The 12,709-nt window shown below is 37.2% G+C and overlaps 1 protein-coding gene across 1 annotated transcript in view; it reads left to right on the plus strand.

Moving 5' to 3' along the window:
- The window catches only part of SH3RF2 (SH3 domain containing ring finger 2), a 62,750-nt gene extending 50,714 nt beyond the window's left edge, over positions 1-12,036 (plus strand). The window contains exons 6-10 of the mRNA XM_053464967.1: positions 2,653-2,750; positions 3,673-3,843; positions 8,367-8,596; positions 9,712-10,025; positions 11,382-12,036. Of these exons, the coding sequence (XP_053320942.1) occupies positions 2,653-2,750; positions 3,673-3,843; positions 8,367-8,596; positions 9,712-10,025; positions 11,382-11,714 (1,146 nt within the window). The 3' untranslated portion in view covers positions 11,715-12,036. The remainder of the gene's footprint in view (positions 1-2,652; positions 2,751-3,672; positions 3,844-8,366; positions 8,597-9,711; positions 10,026-11,381) is intronic.
- The last annotated feature ends 673 nt before the right edge of the window (positions 12,037-12,709 follow it).

Below are 12,709 nucleotides of genomic sequence, written 5' to 3' on the forward strand. Positions count from 1 at the left end.
CTCACATGATTCTTTTGGTTGCTAACATGAAGTAGGATAAAGAAGAAAGAAAATACAGCATGTTGTGCACAGAAAGAAAACAGAATATTTTTGAAAATTAGATTTTATCTGATAACAGTGATAAAATAATTAGTCAGAGTTCCCATTTTTGTCCAGAATTGCAGACATCACTGGTGAGAAGAGCACCTTTCTACTACTTCTGGTCCAGCCTTTATTTTTTGTATCATTTCTGATTTGTTTGAGCATGTATCTCCTTTCTATGAAGTGAAACAAAATAACTACTTGGATTCACATCTGGTCCCAGACAGTCTGGGAAACCCTCTTCAATGTATCCTGAACATTTGTTTTGGGCTCCAACAAACTTAGATTTGCTCCCATCAGGAAGCAGTGAGAGATGTATAGCCCTCACCATTCTTGTGCTCTTGTGCTCTTTGATGTTCCTTATTATTATTATTTATGGTTTTATATAGCGGCATCAAATTCTGTAGCGCTGTACAATGGGTAGACAGGACCTAACAAGTAGTATGAAACATAACAAATTGACTTACAGAGACAACAGGTGAGGAGGGTCCTGCTCAAACTTCTTATAGGTTCGCACAAAGGTGGACAAATGGCTCCCCTAGCAGATTTGTAATGACCTGGCTGGTTTCTCCCATTGTATGTGGTTTGCGTTTCAAAGCCTGTTAAGTAGTAAAGTTATCTTAAGTATTTAGAGAATCCAAGCAATGAGTTAGATGAGCAACACATGGGGTCAAAATAACACTTCTGTTGCACATAGAATGGATGACCTCAGGATCTTCTCAATGTAAAAAAAACTACTTAAAATTACTTTATTGGAGGGAAACAGGAAGGAAAATAGGAATGAGGAGGGCAGAGACGTTTCAATGTGTGCAGAGCTTTTGAGTATTTTGTATCTAACCAATTAATTGTGTGTCTAATATTGCTTTGATTTTGTTTGTTTGTTACTACAAACTGTTAACGCGGCAATCTAAAAAAACAGAATTTAATGGTCGCCTGAAACATACGCTTACTGTTAAAAGTAAAGCAGTTTGCTGCACATTAAAGGGGTTAGGCAGTTTTGACAGATATGGCTGTGGGTTGGATTACCGTTCATCCAAAGACAAGGAGAATTGTAGGACGTGGTTAAATTATCCCACGCTGATTATAAGACACGTCATCAGGTTGTGGGATGTTAGCTAACATGCTCTGTCTGGGGGCAGACAGAAAAAGTAATCTGTGTTTTTGAAACACATGTTTAAGGAAAGATATACTTGATACATCATTATTTAATAATTAATCATATTGCTAAATCAATAATTTTAGAGCTTACATTTTCTTACGATATAGGTATAATTTTCTTTTTATACTCTAAATACTGAAATATTTTTTTCACAAAATTAGTATACTAGTATCAGACCTAAGGAAGATTTAGTATTGAAAATATACATATATTTGCATGTAAATAACACCTGTTTTTTTTTTTTAATTATTTATAAGTAACACTACTATGTGCAAATAAAGCCACCTGAACAAATTAAATGGATATTCTCTAGATTTGCAGTATACCAAATAATTATACCATCAATTTCTCTCTACATACCTCGAACTGTCCCTTTCCTACCCAAATCCTTAAGTAATTTCTTTCTATTCCTGATGTACCTGATGTACAGTTTGTAGACATTGCATCTGTGGTCATAGACTTCCCCTGGTGCTCCCAAAATTTGCTATATGGAGTACAACTATTTGTACAACTTGTTTTCATTGATAGTAAAATATTAGTTAAATTAAGTCTCCGCTTTTGTGATAAAAAATATTTAGGCTATAGCAAAACAAACAAGGTAGAAAGACAGAAACGGGTATAGATTTCCCAGCACATATTTCATATAATTACAAGAAAATAAAAAGGTATTTTAATTAATATGACTGGACCCAAGAAGGGGCATCAAGATGCTCAAGATGTGCAATGTAGTGTATGTCTGCCTTAGCACTCTTTCTGTAGTTTTACAGAGTTCTTTGTTGAGATCATCAAAGGTCCTCAACTAGTTTGCAAAATGTCAGCTGGACATACTAGCCTCGACTTTTAGTGAATAGGTTCATTCATTCTTCTTCCTAACCCTTCATTTCCTAACACAATCAAAGAGACTTGCTTACTCTGGATGGACCTTTTAGCTTTTGGCTTAAATCTTTATTTTCCCCGCTTATCAATCAAAGTAAGATCTGTAAATCAACTGAAAGGAGAACACACAGACAGTCTGATTTGTTAGAGGATGTACAATGTTTCTAAGATATTCTTAGAACAAAATAAAAAATCTTGAAGAAACACAAGGGTGATGTATTAAACGATTTTACTGGATTCTTTCCAGCTAAAGCAACACTTAACCATGAAACCGAAAATTCCTTTTTCATTCTACTCCACATGAATTGTCTTCTATGTTGAACAACCAGCAGCCATGGTAAACAAATTGTACTGGTTCTATTACAAGACAATGTACTAAAACCAATTCTATTTTCAAACACTTTTGACATTATAGGAAGTCATTATCTGTTTCTGTCATAGTAATATTTGAGCATGATGTCACAAGTTTAAGATCACTGAGAAATCTATTAGTAATGTATATTTTTATAAATGTATTCTATGTCATTTCATCCTAGGTTAATGCTTCAATATACTACACCACATTTGGGGCACAAGGCACCGGATCATCCTTAGTTGCCGTTCCAAATTCACAGCAAACTATTTTGGCTAACATGTAAGTTACCATCGGCCAATCCTATAGCAAAAGAAATCTAAAAAAAACTCAACAAAATCCCTTACTTTCAAAGTTTCTCTTTCTAAGCTAAATCTAAGGAACACAAAAGATGTATTTCCAAGGTGATGGCCACTTTAGAATGTGATATGTGGGTCGGATTTAATTTAAGGGTCTTTTTGATCATCGCATCAATCCGAGGCAGATGGACTAATGAACTTCAAAGCTTACCCAGTAAACTCTGCTTTTCCAAGGAAAGCCTGAATGAACACTTTTTTTTTTTTAAATCAAATATACTTTTTACAGAAAAAAAGTGTGTTACAAATTTTGGTTCTACAAAGGACATCTAAAGTTCAGTTGTTCCTTAAGGCCAGTAAATCTTTAGCTATGTAGTTTTTCAAGCCATAACTGTAATGCTAAATGAACAAACCACGTCAGTTTGTACTTTTTCTGTGGTTGTTGATGAAAATCCCAAAGACTATACTTTTCAGAAAGTTTATTCGATAACATGGCAGCAAGCAGCCAATAAAAAGTACTTGGCATGCCTTGGCACTTTAATATCACATTATAGACATTATACAGCTCCGCACATCACTGTGTGATGTGCTTCCTAGGGGTATTTGCTTCAGGGCCATTGTAATTTGTTAAATACCTCATAATATACACAGATTTTACACCACAGCATGTTCTACCAGCCCATCAAAACCCAACAGGAAATGACAATTTACATAGGAATAGTGAAATCATCCCTCTTGGTTTACGATTTCTTTACTTTCCTTACCCTCTCTGAGAATAGATAATGTTATGTCATTAAAATAAAATATTACATATACACCCTAATATGCATCTGAAATTATTTGTCATCCATTTTTCACAAATACATTCAGTAATTATACATAGTTGAAAACTTTTTTCATTTTGCTAGGTGTGTTGCTCTACACCCCTACATAGCTCGCAGGCCAGAGGAAATGGATATCCAGAAGGGAGAAGGCCTACGTGTTTTGGGGAAATTTGAAGAGGGCTGGCTCCGAGGTGTCTCGCTCATGACAGGAAAAATTGGTATCTTTCCGAGCCACTGTGTTTATCCAGTTTACAGGTTAGCTGATCTCCTCTGTTACATACTGCTATATTATGTTAGAACTTAACAAAAAACAAAACCTTTGGGCACATCATGGCGTTCAAAGCATGGTTGAAGTGTGGATTGTAATGGCCGTACAAGCCTAATGTTTATGAATTAAAGGGATAGTGACAATTTTTACTTTTCCATTTTTTTATAACTGTAAAAACAATCCTTCAGGTTGCACATTTTCTGTACAGAGTAACTATCTACTATTAGACTTGCATTTCGAATTTGCACAAATTTTACGTGTCCGAAAACAAGGAGGGACCCCCAACGAAAACGCAGAGAGAGAAGCAGAGATCTCAGAATTTTCCTTTGCATTTTGTTGCTTTCACACTCTCTCTCCTCTTTTTCTCATTCTCTGTTTATCCTCTCCTCTTGGCTTTCCACTTATGGCTCTATCAGGAACTCTGAGTGGCAGCAACAGAGAATGGAATCATGTCCTCAGCTCTGAGACCTGCTCAGTGAACTTATATATGACATTAGAATTCTAAAAAAGAAGCCTCATTGGAAAAAAAACCATGAGATAACACTGAGGCATATATACATTAATGTATTTTAGATCGTCATTCACAGTAAACTAAATTAGCGCAGATTTTGTTTGCAGTGTTCCTTTAATAACTCCATCAGGATGTGCCCTTACATTGCAGTAATTTCAGTACATTTTGTAATGGCCCACTTCTATTTAGTTTAAAAGGAACAAAGTGGGAAATTGCATAGGGAAGAGGCATAGAGATTATGGAACCAAGCAAAATGCATTAGCTCTATTAGAGTAGCTTAATTATTGACCTCCAAGTTAAATGTCCATAATGTGTGGGTCCCATTTTAAGTGACTGTCAAAAAAATCCATGGGAGGTATTGTTAGAAGTATTGGCATAGAGCAGAAAAGAAAAGCTTTTAACAGATCATTAATGTATCTCTCTGTGCAGAAAGCTGATACAACATTAGACATTTCTTCGTATTGCTCTTAATGGTATATTAAATCAAATAGCCTGAAGAAAACCCACATGCAGCCTGAAAATTCACACTTCCTAAGCATGTTTGTATATTTTTTTTTTCCCAGACAGCTCCACATTAGTCATTTAATGTATTCTAGCTTAGCCCAAATTACTAGATAAACATCCTCACTCCTAATCATTCTGCATTGTGATAAACAATAGAGTGACCCAGTCTCAAGACACCGACTAGAATGAAAGTCTACGGAGTAACATTTGAAAAATTACAAAGATCGGACAATGTGTGGTTTGGAAAGAGCTCACAATATTTTTGTTGTTTTTGTTTTTAATTGAATATGTTCTGTTGTTTTTAGTTGTTCTACTAGTAGAAAGCTATTTCCATATAAAGTCTATATAAAAGTCCTATGAATAAGACCGACTAAGTCACTTTTGAAAAGATGCTCAAAGTTTTTGTGACACTCATTCCATTCTATACTAGACACAGACATGCACCATTTCATGGAATTTTTTTTATTACCATCACCCACAATCACTGTTTCAAGTAAGACTTAAAAGAATTATGTTTCAACAGTCTATATGATATAATTTAATTTATTATGATTACATAAACAATTATTGGACATACACCAACAAAATGTAATATTTGTCTAATACCTGCAGACAGAGTAGCTCAATGATTATTTCTACAGTATATGGCTTTCAGTGCTTTCCTACTCTCATTTCTACAGGAAAGCACAGAAAATACAGGTGTTATTGTTCACTTCTGCAGAATACAATGGCATCTTTAACAAATAGAAATGGTTTTCCCAATTGCATACCTTCTTCTTAACTCAGCTATTCCACCACCCCTCCCTCCTTACAACGATGTGCCGATGTGCTCCATAAATTATCATTGCTTTTTGTGTTGGAGCTGCATCAACGCTTAGAACCAGCCAGCAAGGGAATAAAAATCCCTGTTTTCTCTTCCTGTGGCTCATTTTGCAGGCTCTCTGGTTTTCTTCCTCCGAAACCATAACAATAAATGCAAACTAGAATGGGACATAAATAGAAATATAATCAGGAGAACAATATTGCTGCTGAACAGGCATATCTTGATAACAATGGCTTTTCCTTCCAGAAATACCCACGCTAATGAAATGAATTGGTACGTCGGATGCTCTGCCAGGCTATCGCTGCATTATTAAGCTGTAAATCAGCCTCTCCAGGCAATAGCACATAACACGAGGCAGGAAAGTCGAAATTGCACCGTATGGCATAGTTTAGGTTGAATTATGAGATGTTAGACTATAGCTGCAGGGAAGAGAGGCCTGTTTGTGAATCTTTACCAGTAATGCAGAAAGATTCCTTCCGTCGATAATTAAAATACATAAATATCCTTTATAACTCACTTGTAGGAATAGCTTTATGGAACGAATGCATCTAAGTGATCTAGGGTCAAAATATGAGGGGCTCTATTCCGAAATTCCCATTGTTTCCTGTACAATCAGGAAGTTTACATATAAAAGCACAAAATACAGGAAGTGATGTCAGTAAAGTAAACAAGTACCGGTAGTAATATCACTGGAGAACCATAAGGAATGTATGAGTAGAAGAGAGGCATTCCTAGTAGAGTGCATTTTGCCTTATAGCCATTCTTTCCCCACAATAATTCACTTGATACATTCCTACACACAACCACTAGGACAAAATACCCAAATCATGTCTTCGTTAGATAACGTGTAAAATAAGATGACCGTTTCACCAACATATATATTTAAAATGAATTATATCAGAGAAACAATAATATGCACTGATGTTCTCTAGTGAATGTCTGCACTACGTATACCAATATGAGAAGGCAGCACCATGCCCTCACATCCCCCCTACAGGGTCTGTATCTATCGATGTACCTATTAGAGGACATAGCCTGTAAGGTTGGTACAATTTCTACTGGCCTAGTGGTCTCTCTTGGCTGTGCTGAGGGACATCAGTACATGCCCAGTAAGCTGGCACTGGGTAGTTGTAGCATTTCTCTCAAGGAACCCCTAGAAACATTTGACTGACCAGATGGCAGATAAGAGCCATAGCGTCCATGTAATCTGCCTATTTTTCTTGATGTAAGACTGTGACCTTAATCAATCCTTGGTCTTGTCATAGATCGGGATAGCTTTATGCCTATACCATGCATATTTAAATTTCTTCATTGTATTATGCTCGATCACTTCTGATGGAAGGTAAAACTTCCTTACATTACATCTAAATCTATGACCATCTAGTTTTAGATTATTATATATATAATATTTCTCCTTCTTTAAACTTCCCTCCTGTAGTTTAAATAAATGTCTATCACAACTTCCCTCTCTTTTTTTTCCTTGAGATCTTTTTCCTTTTTTTTCATCCTTCAACTCACAATGTAGAAGGAAATGTTGTGGAAACGTTTTATAGCTGCTAAACTGACCTTCTCATTTTCTTGCAAGGTCCTACTGCTGCTGTGACATAAAAAAATGAAGATAATTGCCAAACATCCAAAACATTCTTGTAAAGTTATAGAGTTAATCAGGTTTATGAATACACAGATTGCAATTATATTGAAAAGCTTGCTTTAGTCAAGAACACTGAACTGTTATGTGTCATCTAATATCACTGTAGCTCTTCCTCTACAATTAATATTTCCTTAACTATACGTTCTAATTTTTTAATCTATATTATTTGCACTGCGTAAATTAATATACAGTATAAATAAATATATAAAGTAGACTAGTGCATTCCGATTTGTACAAATTGCTAATTTATAACATTTTGGCAAATTCAGCAATTGGCATGAAGCCATGAAAACGAGGCCAGACCACCTATGAAGCAGAGGAAAATGAAGCAAATGAAGCAGAATTTTCATCTGGAATTTGTGGGCATTTTCACTCACACTCTCACTCACTCTCTTGCACTCTCTCACTCGCATTTTCGTTCACTTTCTTTCTCAAGCTTTGTAAATGTTTTCCTTCTACTTCTACACCTTCTTATTCTTCTTTCTTTTATTTTCCCTTTTCGACCACATCTCCGCGGACACAACCTGGCATGAAATGTCAAAAAAGGCAGCACTTCTGGTGACGTCCTCTTCCATGATCATCCAATCGGGGCATAGGACGTTACCGAATGTGCCACCATTTTGGCAGAAGTTTGCACCAGGTTATGTTCCTTGGAGAAGATAAAAGAGAGAAGAGAATGTAGGGAAATATTTAGAGAACATGAATGAAAAAAAAGGTGTAAGAGTGAATGAGAGTGAATGTGGGCACCAGGTAAATTAAACATTAAAAATGCTCCCCAATTTTACTCATTGAGCATAAAATACAGTGCTGTATGCAGTAATATTAGTTAACATTGAGAAAATTCTGGGTGTAGTTCACATTAATTCAATAAACTTTCTTGGCCTGGAGGCTGCCATTGTCAGTCATGTGATTTTCCCTGGTCCATACTGAGCTAATTCTTTATGGCAATGAGGTCCTTTCCTCCAAAGAATTGTATAGGATAGCCCTATTTAAATAATGTTTATATTTTTTTATTTTCCAGAAAATCTTCAAGTTCTTCTGACCCACAGCATCATTCTTATCCTACTAAGTGGGTTTCAAGTAATGCATCAGTTTCCTCACAAGGCAGTGTCTCAGAGAATGGCAATAGTAAGCCTGCCAGGACATTTTTTGTGCCCTCCACTTCAACAGATCCATTCAAAAATATCACAGCAACATCATCGGCAATGATATCAGTGCCTCTCCGACGAGGGAACAACAGTATTATGAAAAGTAAGAGTTATATATATTTATATATCTAAATATTTAGAAGCATTCTTTCTCTGACTAATGTTTCACAACTCACATAATTAATTTTTTGCACCAGCACAGTCTTTAAGAATGATTGGCCCCAGATTCAAATTTTCTGTTTCGTTTTTCGTTCATTCGGTTTTGGACAACAAATTTAGTTTCCTTCCCTTTCAGTTCAAAGGGCTTTTTCAATCCGTTGTTGTTCACTCTAACTCACTCTTTTTCCCACGCTCTCTGTCAATGTCTCCCTACCTTCTGCCAACCACTTACGTGTCGTCATCTCCTTTTCTGCAGCTCCACTTCATGTATTGTCTCTTCTTGTACTTCACTTCTTCTGTATTCTTTCTTGTTTTTTTTGGTCCACTTCTCCTCACTATCTGTTGCATTGTCCAGGCCTCTCAAAAGGATGGAGCCTCTGTAGACACCATCTCCCATGAGGAATGGAGGAGAGGCTGTCTCCATGGCGTGCGCGATGGCTCACCCATTTTGCAGAAGTACTCTTGGAATACTTCCACAATAGGTCAGAGCCACAGTGTGACCCATGGAAACAGCTTCTCACCCATTCCTCAAATTGATGGAGAAGGCGTGCTCTGCCTTTTTGCAAAAGTATTACAGGAGGCCAACAGAGCAGATAGTGAGAAGAAGTGGCCCAAGAAAGACAGAAGAAAGAATAGCGAAGTCAGAAGAACAAGAGGCGAGACAAGAAACATAGCTGCGGAAAAGGAGACAGGAAAGCAGCTGGCAGAGGAGGTAGGAGGACATTGAGAGAGAGAGTGAGGGATTGTGAATGAGAGAGAACGAACAAAAAATCTAAGTGCAAACAAAAATTCGGAGCTCTCTGCTTTGTTTTCATTTGTCTTGTTGGTGGTCCTTCCTTGTTTTTCGGACATTTATAAGGACATGCACAAGTCTAGCATGGACAACCATTCCAAGTTACCAGGGATTCTACAGCAAATCGCATTCCTTCGGCTTCAGTTTGACGAGCGATATATTTATAATTAGTAATAAAAAATATAAAGTTAAATCATTGAATTTTTTCCTGTCTCCTCGTGTGTTGGTCAAGCCCTAATGATTTACTTGATATATTTGTTACTTAGGTTCACCTAGCCAGAAGACTGTGCAAAACAACTCTGTTGCAGTGGCCAAGACCAACAGCACCAGATCTCCTACTACAACTATACAGCCACATCAGATTCCAAATAATATTGCACAACCTGGTGTATTCGGAAATGCTGAACCCTGGTCAAGACAATATATTCACTATGACACATCTCTTGTTGGTAGAGGAGTTGATTATAGGAGATACTCTACTACTAGCTCTGTGTTCTTGGAACCTGCAGCAAAACCATCCACCTCTGCTCCTTCGTCTATACTAGTTAAGCCAGACACACCTAAAGCTAGCTCTGAAAAGGTATTTACTGTTCAGTACTTATTCTTCCCTTCTGGTTTATTATATAAAAAGCTGCCACAGAAGTGGGCATCCAGTTCCCTGTATATCTGTGTGTTTCTCGGTTCCTTGTATTTAATCTGTCCCACACTGTTGGTTCTGTTTCCTCTGTCTTAGTTTTGGTATTTTCTTTTTTAGTATAGTGTTAGGACTTGTTAGGCATGATGTGAATTGGTGGTGAGCTTAACTCTAACCATAAAATAATCCTCAACTAAAAAAAATTACCAAAACAGGAAAAACAGTACCATGGTGCTTACTGCTTATCTGTACAACAGGGCCGGCCCAAGGCATAATGCTGCCTGGAGCGAAGTTTAAAATGCCCCCCCATTATCTACCCTTCCTCTGCTGCCCCCCCATTATCCTCTCCCTCCCTCCCTATTATCTACCCTTCCTCTCCCTCCCTATTATCTACCATATCCCCCCCCCCTTTGTACTTACCTCGCAGCAGTCCTGCGGTGAGTCTCCCTGCTCGGTCTCGGTGCCGGCATGTAATGCTGAGTGCCGGAAATGACGTCATCTTCCTGCGCTCAACATTACAAGCCGGCACTGAGACCGAGCTAGAGGGCTCGAAGAGGAGAGAGGGGCGCCGAGCGGGTACTGAAAACTTGGTAAGCGAAAACCACTCGGTGCCCTCTCTCTCTTCTGCTTTAAAAAAAAAAAAAAGGGCTTGGGGCAGCAAAGTGCCGCCCCTTCAAAAGTGCCGCCTGGAGCAATTGCCCCACTCTGCTCCATGGTAGGGCCGGCCCTGGGTACATATGTAGGTAGGGGCAGGTTAAATACATGGAAATGCATATTATGCAAATCTTATTGTTTATTTCAATAATGGGTGAAACTGTCTTTTGTATAAATAGTCTTTTTATATACAGAATGTAAGTGAACCAAAGGGGTGACAGAAATCAATTAAGAATTAGATTGAACACATGATTATCAATTAGAAAAAAAGAAACTAATATGCAGGAAATGATAACATGAAGTAAAGCTGTATTAGTAATGAATTTGGAGGAATTCTTGGCAATAAAAATTTACTCCATTAACTACATTTTTAAAGGTATCTTAGGCAGTATTCTCAAATGCATTATGTATTGTGTATATATATAGAGATATGTAAAGTAGTAGAAGTATTATTAAACACTCATCCACAGACACCAGACAAGCCAGAAGGCTTGTTTCTCCCTCAGAAATCTCATGGTGCTTCCACAACCACAAGGGATTCTGGGTAGGCAAATGCAAATAAGGTTAACAATTATCACCTTTGAGATAATGAGATATGTAAACAAATACACGCATGACGCTGTTATAAATATGCTATTTCATTTTTAGCAGGTGAAAACAGTAAGATTCCTGAATTTTAGCCCTCCACCATTAAAGAGGCAGAGTGCTGTATTTCAACCAGATGGAAAAAGTGACCACGTAGTTCCAGTTTCCCCTCAAAAGGATGCCTCTCCAACTATTGAAACAGTCGTATACTCCCCGGCGCGTGCAGGGTCTAGTTTGGTGCCCGAGGCCAGAAAAGTGTCGAAGATTCGTAGTATGAGCAATGATCTTACACCGTCAGCACAGCCAGCCCTGTCTTCTCCAAGCAAAAGAACCACAACTGATTACACTAAAAGGTGGAGTGTCATCTATCATACCCAAGATGTGCTGTCATCTTAACGCCTCTATCTTGAAACCGGTGATTTAATTTGTGCTGGTTTTAGCCGTACTGGGGAATTTTTTTTCCCTATCTTCAGCACACGAAATTAGATTTTGTGTTTGAGAGTTACTCTATAATCTATCAATCCATTTTGTCACCATGGACAGACTTACTATGACAAACAAACTATCACTGGCAGGTTCAATTACAAATGCTTCTTCTTCACCCATCCTTATTATCAAGCCAGGTTGGTGTCAGGCGTTCTATCAATGCTCTTTGCTACATGAAGATATATAGTGGATTTGTTTTAGTATGTTGACTGGACTCTTTTTCTCACTGGGAAATAAGGTCACTGACTCAACAAGATTGAGAGAAGTTGTATGTGTTACTTATAGGGGACAATCACAATTCAGCCTTTGTAAAGTACCTGGAATATCTTGCTTGGCACATAATGTAGAATTTACATGTAAAAAAATATATAGAAAAGAATATAACAGCTTGACAAAACTTAAATTTGATTATTTTTTTTTGTAGTCTGAAGGATTTTTTTTTCACTTTATTTTTCTATCGCATTTGTTCTGAGCACTTTCTGACCAGGAGTTGAAAAAGTTAAGAATGGTTTCCCCTGTGCAGTCTAAAAAGAAGGGCAATTTCCTAAAAATCTAAATATCTTAAACACAGTATCTAAATTATATAAATAAAAATTGGCTGAAATAATAAAACTATTTCATTAATCAATATGAAAGCAAACCCTTTTAAAAAGTGGTGTAGATTACACAGCTATGAAAAAATATCCAATACAATGGTAGGATAAATTTGTGATCCCAAATTAATAATTGTACATAATACAATCATGTACCCCAATAGAACCTCCTCTTGTCTGCTCCACATGGCTCTTTTATTTGGAGTCCCATATAGAGATTTAACTAACCCTAATTTTTGGGGGTCATCGTTTATAGATAAGCACCTAGGTAATAAAATGATTTTAGTATTTAGCATTCCGGGGGAAGGGATA

The sequence above is a fragment of the Spea bombifrons genome, chromosome 4, assembly GCF_027358695.1.
Source record: "Spea bombifrons isolate aSpeBom1 chromosome 4, aSpeBom1.2.pri, whole genome shotgun sequence".
Taxonomy (NCBI): domain Eukaryota; kingdom Metazoa; phylum Chordata; class Amphibia; order Anura; family Pelobatidae; genus Spea; species Spea bombifrons.